The sequence below is a fragment of the Eublepharis macularius genome, chromosome 9 (genome assembly GCF_028583425.1).
Source record: "Eublepharis macularius isolate TG4126 chromosome 9, MPM_Emac_v1.0, whole genome shotgun sequence".
Classification (NCBI taxonomy): Eukaryota; Metazoa; Chordata; class Lepidosauria; order Squamata; family Eublepharidae; genus Eublepharis; species Eublepharis macularius.
The window spans coordinates 28882710-28905497 of NC_072798.1; the positions used below are offsets into that span (position 1 = coordinate 28882710).

The 22788-nt window shown below is 44.0% G+C and overlaps 1 protein-coding gene across 2 annotated transcripts in view; it reads left to right on the forward strand.

Annotated features, from left to right (window-relative positions):
• TBXAS1 (thromboxane A synthase 1) overlaps positions 1-22788 on the forward strand; it is a 294793-nt gene that overhangs the window by 174454 nt on the left and 97551 nt on the right. For both annotated transcript variants that reach the window (XM_054989134.1, XM_054989135.1), the window contains one exon: positions 3742-3858. In XM_054989134.1, coding sequence (XP_054845109.1) covers positions 3742-3858 — 117 coding nt within the window. The remainder of the gene's footprint in view (positions 1-3741; positions 3859-22788) is intronic.

Sequence of the window (22788 nt, forward strand, 5' to 3'; positions counted from 1 at the left end):
GTAAGGAGACCTTTAGTCTGATAAATATCTTTTTCTTGCCATTCCCTTCACAAAGTGGTTATTCTAGCATGCCATCTACTCCTCCAATATACCTTAATTTAAAGATTTCATTTTCTTTTCTTAAAGAGCCACTTTTGAGAGTGAAGCCTTAGGTTGCTTAAAGCTTATATATGATACCTATGACCTAGGTACAGGTACTCATTTCTGTGGTATAGATGAGCCATTATTGACTATTCAGCTGACAACGGTTGGCATATTCACCTGATTGCATTTGACTTGATAGGTGTGGGGAGGGAGAGATTTGGCAGAGCACGAACTCTAATAACTTGTAGCCATTTCCATGTGATTGAAAATTGTTGATCACAGCATTTACTATTTCCTTTCTTCATCCAAGAGAAGACACTTCATCCTTCACTGAGGCACTTCAGGCTCATTCCCATAGCAAACTCAAATTTTATCCTTGCTGTGTGAGTGAATCTGTAACATTGAATATGTAACTATCAGCAACTGTGTTTGTGGGGCAGATAAGGAAATTTTGGCTATGTGTTCGGTATATCAGACAGATCTATAGCTTTACTCTCTTAAAAGAAGTCCGGCTTAAGGGCAACCCAACTATGACATCAATCGCATTAAGTGTGATAGAGACCCATTGAGCCATCCTGCAAACCATATCTCTGAATCCTTTGCCGTTTTGCGGAGAATGCTTGAATGTAACTAGTGGATTGTGTTTTGTGGATGATCTGAGCCCAACAACATTGTAGAAGATCCTCTTAGAAGATTGTGTGCAGCTTTTGGGGTGCAAAATGTCTTAGACCAGCCCGAGCTTGGCTTTGTGTCCAATTCTTGACTCTCAAAATGCGTTTGACATCTAGTTGGTCTTTAAGGTGCTATTGGACCCAAATCTTGCTCTTTGACTGCAGACCCAAAAAATCAAGGTGAAGCTTTTGTCAGCTGGAATGAAGATCCTTTATAAATTTCTGTCTTCCAAGAACAACATTCACGAGTTATCTCTTATAATGCCTAAAGAGTTTAAGTGTGGGAAAAAATTAGTGCTTTTGTAGTGATGATGGCAAATTTAAAAAAACGGGTTCAGAATACAAACTCCCCAAATTAATCTTAAAGTCATTCATGGCTGAACCAAATCCCCCCTCCTCAAAGTCTAGAGTGACTTCAGCAATGTTCAGATTCTTATAGAAATGAACCCCCTTAGCATGCTCAAAAGCCTTCCTTGCCAACAGAAACGATGGGAATTTAGGATGAGCCGCTCACTGGCTTTTATGAGTATTCTTTGCTACCGGTTTCACCACCATCCTTCCTCACCTGCTTCTCTTGCTTTTCAGTTTGAAAAATGTGGAGAAGTGTGAGAGGTGGGAGGAAGAGAGAAACTAGTAACAGGGAACTGTTAGATGCTGGATGTTTTCATCGTTTTGAGGAACTCTTGGAGGGAGGAATCCTCTGTTTCCTTCTTCAAGAAAGGCTGAATCCACACATTCTGGTGCTGCTGGAAACGTTTGCTAAACTTCCGGAAGTATAGCGTCTTTCTAGTGCAATTTCTGACTCATCACATGATGAATCCAAAATCGCGTTAGAAATACGCTATACTTCCGGAAGTTTCATGAACATTTACAGCGGCACCAGGATGCGCCGGGACGTGTGGATTTGCCCATAGTTTGGAAAGACTGAGCCAATCGCCAGTTAGGCGATTTCATTCGTCGCTGATTATAGATAATCTGTATATCTCTGTAAACTTCCCTCCATTAATCTTTATATTATCTGGTGTTTATTTGTGCCAGATAATTGTAAAGATAACCACTGATACTCCAGTCACCCTAATTTTATGGTGTTCCTCTAGAACCAAGTGATCTTTGTTAGTACATCTGCTCTTTAGCCCTGTTCTTCCTATGGCATTCTCGGAGGATAATGGAGACTATGCTGAAATGATGATCTTTCTTGAGCAACAAACTAACACCATCAGATCATCACAAGGTGGATCAAAATAGTAGCTGGAGTATGTGAGAAACATTGAAATGGAGATGTAGTATTTCGATTTTCTGTCTCTCTTTGGTTGATACTTTGTATTTTTAACACAATTGCAGTGACCCTTTAATAACGCAGAAGTTCAAAAATGACAAGGTTTTTACATAGCATTGTTGAAATATTGGGCCTTCATAGTTCTCTAAACTAAAACAGAGAGATTGGATAGATTCAGAAGAACTAAATTACAGGTTCTCCAATGTTGGTTATTACAAGATTTCTTTAGGCATGTCTCTATCAAATCTGAATTTCAGATTCCATTTATGCTTGCTTTCTTGATTATTTATTTATTTATAGCCCACCTTTCTCATTGAGATTCAAGGCATATTACACAGTGTAAGCCAATATGATCAACAGCTGGAATATTCCATAAAACAACACAGTAGGGTATGGATTGCAGAAATATACTGTGAGGAACACAGTTCATACTATGAAAACTTGCATCTTGTTGAAAAATAAGCATAAATTGGAATACAGAGCTGAAAACAATGCTGAAACAAAACATAAGCAATTTGACTTGATATATTAAATGACATGGAAGTTACCCAGTAGGAGCATCCTTACAGCAACAAAAAATACACACTAGTAGATTCTTCAGTCCCTATCCCTTTTCCAAACCATCTCTCTAAGCCATTTCCTTTCAGCCCACTAGCACAGTCATATTAGCTGTGTAAAAAAAGCCCTCCTAAATAATTCAGTTTTGCATAGTTTGCAGAAAGCCAGGAAAGAGAGAGATTTCCTGACTTATTCAGGCAGTACCATTCTGTAAGGTGGGGCCACCACAGAGAATGCACCTGGATGCAGGTGTTGATTTTGCCCTTGTGCAGGGTGGTTACCAGCAGAAGGCTCAGCTCAGATGAGCAAAGGTGCTGTGGTGGAACATACGAGGAGAGGTGGTCCTGCAGATAGGAGGGACCAAGGCCATGAAGAGCTTAGTATGTGATAGCCAAAAACTTGAATTGAGCTTGATAACTGATGGGCAGCTAATGGAGTGACTGCAGAATGGGAGTAATATGCATGCTCTGCCTAGCTCCTGATAATAACTGAGCTGGGGTGTTCAGTTCTGCACCAACTGGAGTCTCCAAGATGACTTTGAGGGGAGACCCATGTAAAGTGCATTACAGTAGTCTAGTATCAATGTTGCCATGGTGTGGATCCACGTGGCCAGATCGGCTGAGTCAAGGTAGAGGGCCATCTTCCCAGCTAGACTGAGTTGGAAGAGGGTCTTTTTTGCAGCTGCACTAACTTGCTTCTGAAACAGCAGTGCTGGATCCAGCATAGTACTTTCACCAGCAGAAATAATTGTAGACTGCAGTGCTGTTCAGAGGTAGTCAAATTGCATCCACCCAGCTGCTTGGAATTGGGTAGAAGGTCCATCTAATGTCTGTTAGGTTCCCATAGATCAGTCTGCCTTGATCCCTTGGCCTGCTATATGCCAGAGTCAGAGCTATTCGTGGATCAACATCAGTTGTGCTATCTGTTGAGTTGTCTTCCAGGCTCCATGGGAAAAAATGCACAAGGATCTTTTCTGCATTTCAGGTGTTGTACGAGACACGGAATCAAGAGCATGAGAAACTGCCACAGGGACACCCCCTGAGAATACTGCAGTCTGAACTTGACCATTTGTAAAAATTAGAATGATAGTTGCCCTGTTCATGATTATGTTTTTTAAAAAGATACTCATCTTCTGCCTTTGTCTTGGACTAGGTTCCAGCTGTACTGTCTAAGCCATTTGCAGACAGCCTTCTTAGCCTGCGCGATGAGAGATGGAAAGAGGTTCGAAGCCTGTTGACCCCAGCCTTCAGTGCTGCAAAGATGAAAGAGGTAAGGCCCGCTTCGCAGGTGTTGCTGTCCCATGTACAAGAAGCTTTTCTTTTTTCCTGAATGTTTCCCCAGTGTGCTATGTTGTAATTAATGTGCAATGAATGACTGTCACTCATCTGCTGCCAGACTGGTAATACCTCATCTTTTTGCCTATGTGCAAGTCATTGCTCCTTTTAGGGAGGAAGGGTGTTTTTTTTTAAAGTATACCAGACTGTTTGCCAGGAATCTGAGGTGAGAAGGACAAAAGATTGCTCAGCTAAATGCTATATGTTTGTGTGCTTGCAGAACCCAGCAAACACTGGACTCTGCAGATTGCAAGCAAACTAATTTTATGTTACTGAGCATATGGAAGTCTCTTAGGTTACGGCCACAGGGGCAAAAGGTTTATCAATATAATAATAATAATAATAATAATAATAATAATAATAATAATAATAATAATAGTAGTAGTAGTAGTAGTAGTAATAGTAATAGTAATAGTAATAGTAATAGTAATAGTAATAGTAATAGTAATAGTAATAGTAATAATAATAATAATAATAATAATAATAATAATAATAATAATGGCAGCAAGATGTAGGCTTGTCCTATATGATGAGAGAATTCAGCACAATTGAGGTGGCAGCATTTGTTCACTGTTGTTTATATTTTACTTTGTAAGCCACCTTGAGTACCTTGGGAGGAAAGGTGGCTAATAAATGTTTTAAATAAATAAATAAATTCCTGGAGTGGAGCTTTGGGTTTGTTTCAAAATGGATATTGTAGCATTGATAATAATAATAATAACATTCGATTTATGTACCACCCTTCAGGACAACCACACCCACTCAGAGCGGTTTACAAAGTGTGTTATTATTATTATCCTCACGACACTCACCCTGTGAGGTGAGTGGGGCAGTGGAAGAGCTGTGACTGGCCGAAGGTCACCCAGCCGGCTTCAAGTGGAGGAGTGGGGAATCAAATCCGGTCCTCTAGATTAGAGTCTTGCTTCTCTTAACCTCTATACCAGTCTGGTTCTCAGGGACCCTTGAAAAGGGAGCAGAAAAGTGACATCAAAACAACCAAGAGAGTGGAGCACTTTTCCTGTAAGGAAAATCTACAGACTTTGAGGTTTTTCAGTGTAGAAGAAAAAGATGAGAGAGGAGTAGAAATGAGTTGACTCTGGGAACTACTATGTTTAATACAGAATGGTAGAACATTCTGTGTCAATATGGTGTAGGTGGGATGAAAGGGCAATTACTTGGTTTTAGGAATAACAATGCTGACATTATGCTATTATACAATCTTTCAAAACATTTAATTAAAAAAAACACAGTAGGACCTCTAATACAAATTCCAAGGATACAAACTGAACAGTCTATTTATTAATGTCACTTACAGTGTTGCTACTCCTATCACCAAACTACCCAGATGTAAAAAAAAGAATAAACTGGAAGCTTTTTTTTTTTAAAAAAAGAATCATGAATATACAAGTTAAAATAAAGGTGATATGCTTAACTTGTAAGAAAGGCAAGGAATACATGGAAGCTTAATTGGGGGAGACGAGGAAATGTAGTGGGGCAAGTGTATTTTGAAGTTCTGAACTTTTTATACCTAGAAATAACTCCTTTAGTACTACTCTTAAGTTAGGAGATTGTCAGCAAAATCCTAAACTGAAGTAATTCTGCTTAGGATTTTAGAGCGTGTCTTGTAAATTGCACTCCAGACGGAACATTTTATTCTAGTGCCATGCCAAAAAAATGAAATGTTCTTGCATCTCTGGAAGTTAGATCTGTGAGTTCACAAGTGCTTGCCTGTGTGTAAAAAGTAACATGGGAAAAAATCTAACAAATAACTGTGATCCAGAGAGTTGCAGCTCATACCCATGAGATAAAGTTTACTCTTTGGGGTTATGGCAGAATGACTCTAGTACCCTATGAATGATCATGGGGCTCAATCTGGTCTTTGTGTAGTGCTCAGGATCACAACTTAAGCCTTCACAGTGCAGCACAGTAAGGGTCATGGCACGATGTGTTCTATACCAGCCTAGTTCCATTTACTGTTGCCAACTCTGGATGGAGGATGGAGCCTGGGGAAAGTGAGGTTTGGGGAAGGGAGAGAGCTCAGCAGGGTATAATGCCATGGATTCTACCCTTCAAAGCAGCAGTTTTCTCTAGGGTAACTGATCTCTGTCATCTTGAGATCAGTTGTAATTGTGGGAGATCTATTATTTGCACTAACTTGGAATCTGGTCCTTCTATAGGGTTGCCAGGTCCAGACTGGAAAATTCCTGGAGATTTTGGGGGTGGAGCCTGGAGAGGGTGGGGTTTGGGAAGGGGAGGGGCCTCAGAATGCCATAGAGTCCACCCTCCAAAGCTGCCATTTTCTACAGGGGAACTGATCTCTGTCACCTGGAGATCAGTTGTAATTCCGGGACATCTCCAGCCACCACCTGGAGGCTGGCAACCCTATCCTTCTACCAATAGGAAGTAGTCCTCCATGTGGAGCTGAGGTTCTGGATGGGTGGAGGGGAATGGTGATTAACTTTTGCTTTCATGAATAACCTACCCTATTAACTGTGAACTGCCAAAGACAAAGAACTTTGTTCTCCATCAAACAGATCTGTTGTTAACTCACTCTCACATTTGTCTTGAATGCAAGAATGTTAATTCTCCCCCCCCCCCCCCACACACACACACACCTCCACTACAGAACTGGTGCAGTGTAAGGATTTTGAACTTTGCCTCTGTATGATTTCAGTTTATGCAAGCTGCTTTTTCTTTGACTTGCCCCTCTGTCTGCAGTATGGGTGATCTGCCTTACAAAGTTGTGGTACGAATTTCAGTAAGGAGTTGAATGCAAAGTGCTTTGAAGATTTGCACCTTTATCACAATGAAATGCCCTTTTAGCACAGTAACAGGATGGAGTTGGGAGACAGACTCTTCAGACCGGGGTGTGTGTGTGTGTAGGAAAGATATCAGCAATAGTTGCTTTGCCGCTGGTTTCTCTATACATTTTTTTCTAGCAGTGGGAAACACAGTTTATGCTATGAAAACTTGCATCCTGTTGAAACTTTACACTTAAGTTAAAAGGCAAGTGAAGGTCTCAACTGGTTAAAATTTGCTGGGGGTGGTGGTGGAAAAATCTGTCCCTTTACAACTTTATGCTTAAAAAATAAACACACTCCTCACTCTGGCCTATGGTTGTCAAAAATTTCCACTGGGCAGAAGCCTGTGTTGTTTTGACATGCTACTGTCGAAATCCACAGTAGCATCTAAGTGTGTCTGGCTCCTTTAGCTCTATAGACAGCTGTTGCTTAGCAACACCCGCTGTCACCTCCTTATTATGGTAAATTCTAATTGGCGGCAAGCCTGGCAGGGATCACTGATTAATCAGAACTGACAATATCATTGGTTATGCATCTAGACAACTGACTCTGTCTCTAGTTTGTTAGCAAATTTCATAAATCCTGGTATATTTAAGGGGGGGGGAGTGGAATTGAAATGACTTTTCAGTAATGGGGAATAGTTGAACGAGAGAGTTTTTGCACTGCTTAGCCAGGAATTAATCTCCCTTACTGTGGGGTCATCAGCACAGGGGAAAATCCTTGCCTTCAGTTTTTCTCCGTTCTGCCTAACAAAAGATAAAGCCCCTGGTTTGTACAGAGCAACCCCTGCTGGCTTAAGCCAGACATACTCAAGCAACACAAATGGTTCCTGGGACATGGCGGTTTGCGTTTGCTGAGTTAATTATTTAAGGGAGAGAAGAGAATGCACACTGTTGCGTCTCCTGCTGCATCCCTGTGAAGGAGCAGCACCAGCCACTCGGGTGAAAAGGGAGCAAGAGACTTGGCGATGATGATGACATTAGCAAAGTGCTGCGTTGTTAGTTATTTTAACAGCTCTCCAGTCAGCTCCCTGACTTTAGACTTTATTCTGAATGTAAAGACTATATGACAGGATGTTACAAATACCAGAAAATGAGGGTCTCCCCATTGTGCTCTAAGAAATGACAAATGAGTGAAGGGAAGCTGCAGCCGCTATTCCTGTACAGGTTTGGCATGCTCTTCTCTTTTCCACAGAGATTTGCCACTTCCAAGATTGAAGGTGGCTATTCCTAGTGATATTTTGGTGCCGTTGCCAACACATGTTCAGCAAACCATACAGGGATAACATCGTCCTCGAAATATATACTAGCAGTGTAACCCGATGAAACTGTTGCGTGTTTTTTTAAAAAAAAAACCTTCAAAAATAATTTTAAATAACTTGTTAATAAGGCAGCTTTAACACAGAAAAATTACCTGGCATTTTAAAATTCAGACGAGAGTATCGCCTTATTTGATACACGCTGTACCGGTTCCTTCTTTTGTAAATAAACTTTAAAAATTTTAAATTAAAAAATAGGACTACTAAATTTTTAATTAACTGGGAAATTTTTAATTAACCGGGGAAATGAGTGCTCATGTAAATGTTGCTGCCCTCTGTTGTTGTCACCGAAAAACACAATGAGCACTCCTCTTAGAGAAACATATTTAAATCAGTACAGTGCCTGAGGGCTGTCTTTTCAGGTGATTTGACTCCACCTACTCCTTTTTGTCTGGCCATTTCTTGCTTCTCAAATAATGGAAATGTTTAACTTTTAAGGCATTATTCGTGCTGTAGCCAAATCAGGTTCTTCTATGAAATTAAATATGTGCGTCCACTGCAAACAGATAAACACAGAATACAAAATTACAAATTATTGTCAAAGTTGGCGTATATGAGTAGTTTTTCTTATCCATTTCCCTCCCCCTGCCCCCCAAAATTAATCTGACATGGGAGTTAATGGACTGTTATACCATCTCATGTAACAGGGATGAGTTTCCTGCTTAACAAATTCTGTGGTTTGGGCTCTTTATTTCTACCCTGGAAGGGTTAATCTGTTAATCTGCTTCATAAACTCATCCTCTCCTTTAGGGTTATTAGCTGCTGTATATAGGTCTGAAGGCTAGACATACCACACACCACACACTGTCTAGGCTGCTTCTTTTCACCATCTTATGCTGATTTACTTTGCTACGGCACCTCAGTCCCACACCAGGCTGTTATACAACCAGTCTAAAGAGATTGCAGACTTCCTACTGAATCCATAGTTAGATACTACAACTCCATTCTAAGCATATGAATACCTAACTGCATAGATCTTAGAGTTCTGTCCTTAAAAGCCCTTAAATGTGTAACCTATAACTTCTGTTTTATGCTGCCCCCTCTTTCTTTCTCTTTTCCCAGTCTTAGCAGCATTCTTCTCAAGTCCTATACTCATGTTATACATTCATGCGTTTTTAGAATAGACTCCTCTGTGTAATGATTTTTGACATTTTTGACATTATGAAAAGTGTGTGTGTGGCAGGAAAACCGTTTCTTTCTAATCGTCCCTGTGTCAACTGTATATGCCCGGGTGATTTGGTCTGAAACTGTCATTTTCAGAACTCCAGCACTTTGCTATTTTGAAATGAGGCGAGTTGCTCAGTTTAAACATAATAAATGTTTCCTCACCTCCCTGCAAGCCAGCCGAAATCACTCTGACAGTTGCACAAATCTAGCTTTTTACAATAGAAATCAGCGGAGACTAGCTGCCAAGGGGTAGACTTTTCAGTGTAGTTAGGGAAGATCTTTTGTTTAAAGCCTAACATTGGCAGAACCAAAAAGACCCTCATGTGGCTTTTTTCTCCTCCCCTTTATAAGGGCAGGAGCATGCTGTTACTAGGGAATGCACAAAACATACTTCTGGAATTTTACTTACTTTGCTATTCTGTTAGAAACAAGTACTACCAGAAGCCAAGCATGGAAAGTTTCAACCAGAAAGGTTAAAGTTTGACAGTGTTATGGGGGAACTGAAAACAAGGGGTTGCCTGGAAAAGTGTTGATCAACTTTTGTAACAGGAACTGTCAGAAACACCAACTGTGAGAAACAATTTGCTTGTGCAAATCCTTAGAAACTTACCAAGACTTCTTCAATAGTTGAAGATAGATTTTTTTTTTAGAAATTATATTAATAATGATTGGTGTATTTATACAGGATTTTTGCTAGTCCTTAACACATTTCTCTGTGAAGTATAAAAATGTATAGTTTCCATTTAACTGCAAACTATAACAAAAAGATATTAATGGTTAAGTTACTATTATTTAAGTGCAACCCACAATTTTATTACTCAAGGTATCACAAAATCAGTGTAAAGTGAAATGTTGAGGATAATATCCACAAATTCACTCAGTGCTGCTTCAGAAAATCAAAACACTGCATTTGTACACTCTCCTTCAACAATAATACTATTGTCAAATCAACATAAAATGGGTATCTAGTTCAGGATGCCAAGAGCAGGATTTTTTTATATATGTATTCAGTATGTGAATATCTACAAGTAGCTTGTTAGCATGTCTTGTTTTGTCACCTACATAGATTTAGAATCTCACTGCCTGTCCAAGTTCAAAGAACTGATCCTCTCCCCCCTCCGCCACTGTCAAATTCATCAGGAAACTGCTCTGAAAACCCAGTTTCCAGGGGTCTCTGTGGGGAAGAGTTAACCATTAAACTAGTTTGAGGTGTAAATATGCCTTTAGGCCCTTAACGAACTAATACTTTATTTCCCTCCAAAAATTAGAGTTAGGCTCTTGGGGACCTCTAAGAAAATGCTGCACTGTGTATAAAGCTATACTTTTACACAGTTAGCTGTAAACCTGCTTTAGAATTTTTTCCCTAAATGTGTCAGTCGAGTGAATCTGATCGAACCAACCGATATTCTGTGGTCTGCTTCACAAGCAGCAGTTAGATTTTAACAGTTGAAGATGATGCGCAGAAAAGGAGAGCTGCAGGTTATGGCTGAACAGACATTTTGGTTACCTCAGGAAGACGCATAGTAGCTGATTTAAAACTAGACAATACAACTACATTGATAGAATGTACACATGAAACTCCCTTATATTAATCAGACTATTGGGCTGTCAAGGTTGTTACCAGGGCTTTTTTCCTGGGGAAAGAGGTGGTGAAACTCAGTGGGTTGCCCTCGGAGAAAATGGTCACATGGCTGGTGGCCCTGCCCCCTGATCTCCAGACAGAGGGGAGTTTAGATTGCACGCCGCACCGCCAAGCAAGGTGTAAATGACTACCTAAATAAGTGCGAGGCGCACTGAGTACCAATATTTTATTCATTTATTTATTAACGTTATTTCTAGTCTGTTAGCATTGAGACTGATGGCAGATTACAAAGTTTAGGTCAAAACAATCAACAGGATCATATATTCAGCAACAGCCAGTACTCACTGTATACAGCAGTATAGTCTGTAGTGCCCATCTCTTTACCAAAGCATCTTTCTGAACCATTTCCTTATGGCATGGTCTTATTACCTGTGTAAGAATGCTCTCCTGAATAATTCAAAAAGAGTCCAGTAGCACCTTTAAGACTAACCAATTTTATTGTAGCATAAGCTTTCGAGAAACAAGTTCTCTTCATCAGATGCATGATCTGATGAAGAGAACTTGATTCTCGAAAGCTTATGCTACAATAAAATTGGTTAGTCTTAAAGGTGCTACTGGACTCTTTTTGATTTTGCTACTACAGACTAACACGGCTAACTCCTCTGAATAATTCAGTTTTGTATATTTTGCAGAAAGCCAGAAGAGTGGGAGCCTTCCTGATTTCACCTGATAGGCCGTTCCATAGCATGGGGGCCACAACAGAGGATGCACGTGTACAGGCAGTTGTTAATTTTGCCTAATTGCAAGGTGGTACCTGTAGAAGGCCCTGCTTAGAAGAACAAAACTGCCATGGTGGAGCATAGGGGGGAAAGCATAGATATGTGAGACCAAGGCCATGAAGGGCTTTGTATGTGATAGCCAAAAACTTGAATTGAGCTTGGTAACTGATGGGCAGCCAACAGAGTGACTGCAAAATGGGAGTAATATGCATGCTCTGCCTAGCTCCATATTAATTGAGCTGTAGTGTTCAGTTCTGCACCAGTCTTGTAGATATGTGAGACCAAGGCCATGAAGGGCTTTGTATGTGATAGCCAAAAACTTGAATTGAGCCCAGTAACTGATGAGGAGCCAATAGAGTGAATGTAGAATGGGAGTAATGTACATACTCTACCTAGCTCCTGAGCTAGAACATTCTGCTGGAGCCTCTGACTTGACTTTGAAGGGAGACCTAGTGGAGTGCATCATAGTAGTCTAGTCTCGATGTTGCCATGGCATGGATCTAGGTGGCCAGATCAGCTGAGTCAAGGGGGGGGGGGGTCCCATCTTCCAGGCTAAACAGTGGGAAGAAATAATTTTTTTGTAGCTGCATTAACTTGCTTCTTGTTGGATCCAGTCTAACCTCATGAGTCTTAACCCAGTCAGCATGGTTCAATTTAACCCCATCAAAAGTGGGGAGCACAATAAGTGGGGAGCACAATATCCTGCATGATCCTACCTTCCCAACCAGCATTACTTTTGTTTTCTCAAGATGATTCCAATGTGTTCACTCTTAGCCATTTAACCACAACAGACAGGCAGTGATTTGGGGTCTCTACCACATCACCCGGAGATTTGGATAAGGAGATATAGAGCTGGGTCTTATCGGCATATTGCTGACAGCCCACCAGCCCCAAAACTACAAAAAGATTTGTACAAAGGGCTTTACATAGAGATTGAAAAGCACATCGGATACATAATTTAGAAACATCTCTGAAGTTGCGAGTTGAGAAAGTCCCATGATGTGCAGCAATTTAAGTTGACCTGGACGATGGCTGCAATATATACCTTATACAGCTAGTGTAAAAGGTTAAATTTCTCTAGAGCCCTGTAAGTGTGTTTGAATTGAAAATTCTAACCTGTCAGTGTACTAATATATGAAATTCAGATGCCAGTGTCCGCTTCAGAAGGTGATTTCGAAGAGTTAAGTCATTCATCTTGGGGCAGCATGTCGGGGACTTCAGATAAAACGTGCCTGAATTCTTTGCGGTGTCTTCATAAGTGTTTGCCAGCATTCTTTTGACCTCTGTTCCTGGTGAAACATAATAAGGCAAGGAAGTATGTTAAGAATGGCTATGGCTATTTGATTACATGGTACAGAACGACAGGGAAGCTCTGTTTAGTTTTTGAGATAAAAGACAATAACACATCCAGGAAGATTCTGAAGTTCTAGAACCCTTGTCAAGTTTGATAAATAACTTTGTTCCCTTTTTCAGCTGACACCACCTGAAGCATATTGATTTTTTTTTTCTGATTGCACTGCTGTGCTCTTGTCACCTCCTGTCTGTGTAATCAGTAGCACTCCCCCACACTACAGTCTTTTGAAAAAGTATTAGGTGTTACCTAAACAATTGGTGCAAATGGTTCAAGGGTTTAGACAGTTCTTCCTCATGAGGGTTTTGAGGTTTAATGTGTGATGGTTAACTAAAAGCTTTTAAGAAAAATCCACTTGGATTTATCATAACATTACCATAAAAAATTAACTTTTTAGCAAACTGATGAAAGTGGCTGAAAGGTTAGCAAGGTGTGGGCAATGCATGTTGCAGGGCGGGCAATCCTTTGTGCCAGTACCGAGGCCCACTAACCCAGATAATTTGGTCTAAAGTGCTAGCCTTCCCAGCAGGGCCAGTGTCCACACACTGTAAGGTGGGGCAGCTGCCAGGGCTAGTAGCTTCTGGTGAGGCTCACTGTGTCAGGTTCAGTGTGTATATGAGCTGTACTGACTCCATTTTCTAATGCTTCTAGTGTTTAAGTGCTTTCTCCACAGGTGCACCAGTTCCCAAGCAGACTTCTCACCAAAAGAGATTGTTTTGTCTAACAACGTTCCACCCAAGATTGGCCTTGAGAGAGTCCCGCTTCCCAAGTCTGAAAGATGTTGTTTTGAGAACTGTGGGGGGAGGCTGGCTCAGCTGGGAACTGTTACTTTGTACCTCATGCTTTGCCCTTCATTGGTAACAATGCTCTTGTACCATCCTGAATCTCCTATTCAGGACAGTGGACTATAATGAACCATTTCTGCAGTAAAGTTTCCTTTTTCAAACAATGGACTCTTGTTTGCTTGTAAAGGAGAACCTGTAGGAAGGACATTATCTAGCCACAGTCTGACATTTTGTTACCAATCATGTCTAAGCCGGATCCATCGGAATCCAAAGCAGTCCCGGACAGGGATCCTTTGTTTGATCCGTATGCTTCTCCCGGCGATCAACAGTTACGACCTCAAGACCCTGCACTGGCAGGGAACAGAGCTTCAACTACCACCCCTCCTCTCATCGATTTCGGCAGTGGGGGTGAAAAGCCGACGGCCATCACCATCCCGTTGTTCTCAGTACCCACACCCTCGGAGTGGGGAGCCAGACCCCGAGAGACGAGAGAGCGCAGGGCCAGTGGGGTGCCCCATCCGTTACCCATGGACAGGCGCTGAAGCCTAGAAACAGTCCCTGAAATGGACAGCAGCCAACCATGGCTATTTTGGAACAGGACGACCGAACAGATAGAATGGGAAACGTCCCGCCGCGGCGTCCTAAGTTGGGACTATTCGGAACTCACTCCGTGGACGGAGCAACCAGAGATTCCCGAGCAAAGTTGGGTACAGATGCAAAATCGTACCCTGGCTGTGGATTCCGGCATTTCGGCAGTTACTGGACTGGCCAAAGGAATTCTAGCAGCGAGATCGCAAGGCGATCAGGGAGACCCTCCACCCTGGAGGCCGAATACCCCGGTGGCCGCCGCCGCTGGGGACTCTACGACGGACCAACCGGGTCCAAGTAGAATTCAATTGCTAGAAGCTAGGTTAGTCGATATGGAAGAAAGCCTAGCTCATGCCATACATCTACTCTCGTTAATGGTGGCAGGAGAGAGACCATCACCCGAAGAGATGGCTATACAAATAGCTACCCTACAAAGCGTTATTTCTAACCCGAGGGAGCCCGCCCCGTTGCAGCCGCCGCCCACGAGCAACCCAGGGACAGGAGGTGAAGGGGATTCCTGCTCTGATAGCCTGTGCCCTGACGATACATCAGAATCGGAGGAAGAGGGGGATCCCTGCCCTGGAGAGACGCCAACGGAGATCCCACAAACGGACGAAAATCCAGATCCCGGGGATGCTCCAGTGGAGGTCCCAAGAGGGAACGGAGAGGAACCGAGCCGCCCGACGGAGTCCCCGGTAATACCCCCTCCAACTTCTCCGATAGTCACCCAACAGGATCAGCATGAAGAGCCTCCGGCTCCTCCAAGGGGGGAGACACCACACCAAACGCCTGCAACTACTCCCGTACAACAACCCCCAGGGGGGGGTCAACCATTGCAGATCGTACCCCGGGGACTACTTCCAAGTCCGAGATTGATGACGCCGGGAGGGGCAAGCCTGCGCGGCCCAGCACCTATCAGGCCCTCGCCGCAGCGGCCCCTTCCGCTCCAACCTCAACAAATACCACCACAACAGCCGGTAAGGTTGCCTCCAACTCAACCCGTGTTGCCACCTCCTGATCAACCAGTAAGGCCTCCCCCACTTCGACCATTGCGACCCGCACCCCAGCGACCAATTCCGGCCCAACCTGTTCGGCCACCCCCAACCCAACCGGTACGGCCGCCGCCAGCTCAACCGGTGATACCGCCACCAACCCAACCAATAAGACCACCACCAATACAACTGGCCCCGCATCTGCCACCACAGCCGGGGGGTCCCGGGCAACCGTTACCACAGCCACAACCCTGGCCGCAACTACCCCCACCCCCCCAGCAGCCGCCTATCACGCCGCAAACACAACTAACCATTCCGACGGACTATTACCCCACACCAGCCCCAAGGCAGGATCTTCCCATGGGCTGGGTAAAACTAGAGGCCACTTTTGACGGAGACCCCTCCAAGTTGGGATTTTTCCTGGTACAAGTGGTGCAGTTCTTCAATCGGTGGGGACACCTATTCGGAAGTGAGGCCAGCCAGATCGAACATCTCGGTTCACGGCTTCAGGGCAGAGCGGCGGACTGGTATGTAGGACTCTACAATGTTGGGGCCCCTGAACTCAATAACTTACAAGGGTTGGTGGATGCTATAAGGGCACAATATGAGGACCCCTTAGAGGAAACCAGAGCCAGAACAGAGTTGCAAGCTATTAAACAAGGCAGCCTGTCGGCCAGAGACTATATTACAAAATTCTGACAGCTGGCCGCTAAATGCCCTAGGTGTGAGGAGTCCACCAAAATAATACTATTCAAGCAAGGGCTAAACCCGAAACTCCTGGACAGGGCTCTCATGCAAGACAATCCTCCTACACTGTTGGGATGGATTCAACTAACCTGTGAAGTCGAAAATCGCATATTAGAAGTCCGGTTAGTTGAACAACAACAACAAGCGGGGCAGAGACGGCCCCTAACTTTGCAGAGGGGAGGACGTGGCACGGGATACGCTACCCGAGGAGCGAGAGATGCTAGATGGCAACAAGGTTTGTGCTTGCAATGTGGACATGCTGGTCACTTTGCAGCACAATGTCCATACCGGCCTGTGCACAGACCCCCGCTCCAACTACGGCGTCCAACCCCTGCTCCATTTCCCACATTACAACGCCCAACACCAGCTCCCAGGTTGGGTCGGGGTCGCGGCACTTCCCAACGAAATGCCCCAGACAGAGGGTTAGAGGCGGAAGAACTCATGGAATACGACCCCACTGCCTTAAGTGGAGAGGAGAATCCGGAAAGCCCCCAGTCGGGAAACGAAATGGATCTGTCGTGAAGGGACCCAAGCGGCAGATCCACTTTCGGTCCGTCCCCACAAGGGACCGGCCACACGGGTCCATATTGTTCATACCAGTGACTTTGTTAAACCCTGAGAGGAAGATGCATATCCGTGTACAAGCCCTAATCGACTCGGGCTGCTCTAGAGACATTATTGCCCCAGCCCTGGTCAATGGATTAGTATTACCAGTGCGGGAATTACAGAACCCGGTCATTTTCGAGCAAATGGATGGCACCAATATGAACCCAGTCACCACAGAAACAATCCCGGTGGTGACGGGCATGGGCCAACACTGGGAAAAAAGATCCTTTGTCATTAGCACCACAGCCAAATACCCGTTAATTTTGGGCAGTAAGTGGCTATGCGATCACAACCCCTACATAAATTGGGCAGAAGGAAGCATCACCTTCAGCCACGCCAACTGTGAAAACCATCGGTGGAATCAAAATTGGGGTACCGATCCAACCCACACCGAGACAGCTCTCCTTACACAGGAGGAAATAAGTCAAATACCCGAACATTATTGGTCTTACTTACCGGCTTTCTCCGAAGAGGAAGCCGATACCCTACCCCCGCACAGACGGACCGATTGTGCAGTGGAAATTTTACCGGGAGCCTCACTACCAAAAGGCCGACTCTACCCTATGAATCTCCATGAAAGGGAAGAACTCAGAAAATTCATTGACACCAATCTCCAGAGGGGGTTCATCCGCCCAGCCAATAGTCCCCATGCGGCACCAGTACTCTTCGTGAAGAAAAAAGATGGAGGGCTCCGGCTATGCACGGACTTTAGGGGACTGAATGCTGTATCAACCAACAATGCTTACCCCATCCCACTCATCCGAGATCTTCTCAACGTTGTGGCTCAAGGTAAGATCTTTACAAAATTAGATTTGAAAGATGCTTACTTCCATGTTCGTATCAAAGCAGGGGACGAGTGGAAAACCGCGTTTAATACACCCCTAGGACAATATGAATACTTAGTTATGCCTTTTGGATTGACTGGAGCCCCATCTGTATTCATGTCCATGATAAATGAAGTACTGCATGAATTTCTGTATAAAGGAGTGGTGGTGTATCTTGATGATGTGTTGATTTATTCAGAATCGGAGGAGGACCATGTTCAACTGGTCAAAAAAGTCCTGGCAACTCTAATGAATAACAAATTGCCTATTAAATTATCCAAATGCGAATTCCATAAAACTGAACTCACTTACCTGGGTTATTGTATATCCCAAGATGGCTTAAAAATGGATCCAGCCAAAATACAGGCGATCCGAGAATGGCAAACTCCCACTACCCGTAAGGAACTGCAATCTTTCTTGGGATTTGCCAACTTTTACCGGGAATTCATTGCAAATTTCGCACAGATCACACTTCCCCTGACGGAACTGTTAAAAACCAAAGATAAAGGGGACCAAGCAAAAAAGCCCTCCTCCAAATTACTATGGACACGTGATTGCCAAACAGCTTTTGAACGCTTAAAAATGCAGTTCGTAACAGAACCCATTCTCCGCCACCCCGATGAGAATTACCCCTTCATAGTACAGGTCGACGCCAGCGATACTGCGATTGGAGGAGTGTTATTGCAGAAGGGGGAGGAAGGGAAGCTTCGACCTTGTGTATTCCTATCGAGAAAGTTTTCTGAGGCGGAAAGGAATTGGAATGTATGGGAGAAGGAAGCCTTTGCAGTAAAAGCAGCCCTTATGAACTGGCGGCATTGGTTAGAGGGGGCACACCACCCATTCGAAGTTTGGACAGATCATAAAAATTTGGAGGCCCTCCGAAGTCCCCGCCGATTAAATGCCAAGCAATTACGGTGGGCAGAATTTTTCTCCAAATTTAATTTCACTTTGAACTACCTCCCGGGCAAAACTAACTTTCTTGCAGACGCCCTATCGCGCATGCCCCAACATAAGAGCAAACGGGAGGAGACTATAGACACAGTCTTCTCACCTACGCAATTGGGAGGCGTGGTAACCACACGCAGCCGCGCAATCCAGCCCCTTCCACACAGCCAAGAATGGAAATCGAAACTTAAGGCTGAGGTGGAAAAGGAGGGGGATAAAGTGCCCAAATCCAAGCTGAATCAATCTCCGCAGGGGGATCGGTTATCGGGAAATAAATTTTATGTACCCGACAGTCTACGGAAGGAGGTTTTACAGCGGTGTCATGATGCCCCCACCGCAGGACACTATGGGTACTTGAAAACGCTACATTTAATACAACGGCAGTTCTGGTGGCTGGGCATGCGCAAAGACATTTCCCAATACGTAGCCTCCTGTCCCATTTGCCTCAGCGCCAAGACCCGCAAGGGAAAACCTCCGGGTCTGTTGCAACCCTTGGAAACTCCCAGCAAACCCTGGGAAACGATATCCATGGACTTTATCACTGATTTACCAGTATCCAAGGGACATAACTGCATTTTAGTGGTAGTGGATCTGTTTTCCAAGCAAGCCCATTTCATCCCATGTACCACTATACCCACCGCTCGAAAACTGGCAGATCTATTTTTAAAACACATTGTAAAATTACATTCTTTTCCGTCCAAGGTAATTTCGGATCGCGGCGGACAGTTCGTTGCCAACTTCTGGCGGGAGCTTTTACAGATGTTAAATATTGAGCAAGGAATCAGTTCAATCCGCCACCCACAAACCGACGGACAGTCGGAAAAAACTAATCAAATCTTAGAACAATTCCTTCGTTGCTACATCAACTTCCAACAAGATAACTGGGTAGACCTCCTCCCTCTAGCAGAGTTCTCATACAACAACAGTGTACACGCCTCTACAGGAGAAGCCCCTTTCAAGGTTGTGTATGGGACCCACTTCAACCCTTTTCCGCTGGACGCTCCCCCTTCCTTTTCCCCGACTTCGCCAGACGTGTCTTCATGGTGGGGGGAGGCAGCCCAACAATGGACTCTCATTAAAAAACACCTAGAGAAAGCCAAACAGGATTACAAAAAATACGCAGATCGCCATCGTGCGGCCGAATGGGATTTGCAACCTGGAGACCATGTTTATATATCCACCAAGAATCTAAAACTAGCACAAGTCAGCCGCAAACTGGCATTAAAATTCCTCGGACCTTTTACAGTGCGCAAAGTAATCAACAAAGTGACTGTTGCTGTAAAATTACCCAAAAATCTACGCCATGTCCATGACACCTTCCATGTCAGCCTGTTGAAGAAGGCTCCAACAGATGATAAATGGCACATCAAAGCTCCACCCATTCCAACTTTGATAGATGACCAAATACACTATGAGGTACAACAAATATTGGACTCTAAAATCAAACGCAATCAGTTGTTTTACCTCATCAGATGGAAGGACTTTGACTCTGGGTTCGATGAGTGGGTGAATTCTGTACATGTTCATGCACCTAAACTAACCAAAGCTTTTCATACTCGCTATCCATATAAACCTGGGGGGGATTTATTTTAAGAGGGGCAGAATGTCAGGTTCAGTGTGTATATGAGCTGTACTGACTCCATTTTCTAATGCTTCTAGTGTTTAAGTGCTTTCTCCACAGGTGCACCAGTTCCCAAGCAGACTTCTCACCAAAAGAGATTGTTTTGTCTAACAACGTTCTACCCAAGATTGGCCTTGAGAGAGTCCCGCTTCCCAAGTCTGAAAGATGTTGTTTTGAGAACTGTGGGGGGAGGCTGGCTCAGCTGGGAACTGTTACTTTGTACCTCATGCTTTGCCCTTCATTGGTAACAATGCTCTTGTACCATCCTGAATCTCCTATTCAGGACAGTGGACTATAATGAACCATTTCTGCAGTAAAGTTTCCTTTCTCAAACAATGGACTCTTGTTTGCTTGTAAAGGAGAACCTGTAGGAAGGACATTATCTAGCCACAGTCTGACACACTGCTGGTGACTCCGTACTCATGCATCTCCTCTGATGCCTGCACTCACACTCTTCCACTTCCTGCATGTGAGTGCTTTCTCATCTGTGCTCCAAGCTGCATATGCTGCCGAATATTACTGGAGGAGGGCATGTGAATGGTGCACAGAGCATCAGCATTCCTGGTAGTAACAGCAGTAGCATTCTTAGCTGCACCCATCACCCTTGGAGAAATGGCTTGCAGACAGCTGTGACTGCAGGTGGTGGGAGAGCATGCAATCGAGCAAAGGAAGGATGCACAAAGGGGTGGGGCAAGAAGGGGGCCCAGTAGTGGTCATAGGAGGGCCCCTAAGCACTCTCTGCCAGGGCTCCCCAAAACCTGGAACCCGCCCTGCTTCCCAGGGCTTACTTCTTAGATTGCAGTACTGACTTTTGCTGGGATGATGTGATCTGCTAGAATCAATAAAAAGGTACATGGTAGTACCTTCTTTTCCCCTCTAATATAAACTGGGGGTGTAAGTTCCAAGCCCTCATTGCTTGTAAGGAAAAAGCTTGGAGTGGTTTCTTATCCATAATAAAAAATGAGGGGAGGGCTCCTCAAAAGGTAGCATTTACATTCTGTTTTAAATCATCAACCTAAACCTTGGGAACACAGTTTTGTAGGCACAATCTTATGACATAACATTTGACAAGAAGAATAAAACTCTGGCATTACAGAACAGCATAAAAAGCATTCCAGTTGAAAGTACCCAGAAAGAGCCAAGGAGTGGCCTGGCAGGATTATGCCACAGAGCTTCTGACACCATGAGACTTCCAAATTCCAAAAGTCTTGTTTGGCAGACAGAAGTGAACTTCAGCATCGAGATACTTGTGATGTGAGATAAGTGGCAGATCAAATATTTGCAGTGAGCATATTGGTTATACTTTATTGCATTGTGTCATAAACAACCGATCTGAATGCTTGGCTGCTGAGATCATTTTTCCCCCATCATGGTCAGGTTATATTACTTCTACAGTATTTAAAATGGGAAACAGACAACAGACTTCAGTGATAATGTTTTTGAGCTGTTCTCTGAAAGTGATAGTTCATGGTTGGCATCAGAGGATGGCATCAATATGCAGCTATTGAGGCTCCATTGCTTGCAGAAGGTCCACTACCATGCAGCAGCAATATTCATAGACGCCCGTCCCAGGTGATGGCAAAGTCTGCACTTAGTCCCTCTTGAGGGATTTACACCCTTACTCCATCCCTCAACATACATACTGCCACAACAGGTAAAGGCAGTGGATCCTCCTCTTCCCTCTTCTTCCTATACCAGGATGTTAGAAGCTATGGAATGGCTGATGCATGCCACTGTCCAGGATTCACTCACTTGCCCAGCTAAGCACTCTGAGTGTTTGGAATGGCAGTGTTACCCAAATAGGCAGTCTCCTAATTCGTTGGGGGAATTATCATAAAGCGAGAGAGGGTAACTGGGATTCTCCACCTATGTTGCAGGGATTATTCCCTTAGAGAACTCTCAAATAAGCCAGGCAATTGTTCAACCAGAATTTTTTTTTTAATTAAAAGAGAAATAAAAGGGCAAACATACAGAAATCACACACAACACACATACCTAACTAAGAAAATCAGGAAGGAAAGGGGGAGAAAGCAGTTTCGGTCTTGAAGATAGGGGTTCACAGAGGTGACAGCAAAATGACCAGCATCCATGAGAAGAAGAAGCCCAAATGGATTTAGGTATGTGTGAACAGATCCAGAACACACCCACACGTTCAATGGTGGTTAGGGAGTCCAATTATACAGGAAAATGTTCCCTGGGGCAAGCTGATGTCTTCGCTCCAAAAACAATAACGTAATGGGTTGTCTGGAGGTTGGACGATGTTGGGAGAGGTTTGATGGTTCCTATCTGAGGTGGACTATAGGTGAAAAAGTGCTTGAGGACCCTTTGAGTACCAGATGGGAAAAGCTACCAGGTTTGCCGAATAGCTTTGATTAGAGTAAGTGGGTGCAGAGAAATGTGATCAGGCATAAGTAAGGAGTTTCTTGGGAATCCAACATGATCAGCAGGACTAACAATTTGTGCTAGACACATAAGCATTTTGAAGTCACTCCACCCAGAGTCCAAGGCAACTGGGAGATGCAGCAACCCCCCTCCCCCTGTAATCCAAGACAGCATCCGGAGAGTCGCGGATAGGCGTTGTCAGCTGGCTGCGAATGGCTGGGTGCAAACAGGCAGGAGTTGTGGAAATGGGATTAATTGCTTCAACTCGGGAAGCAATTGGAGGGATGGGTGTGAAACTTTATGAATGCTTGCCCTTTCGTGGGGCATGGACAGAGTCAGCAGGCTGGTGGGTCCCTGCTTGGGTGCCTACAGATCAG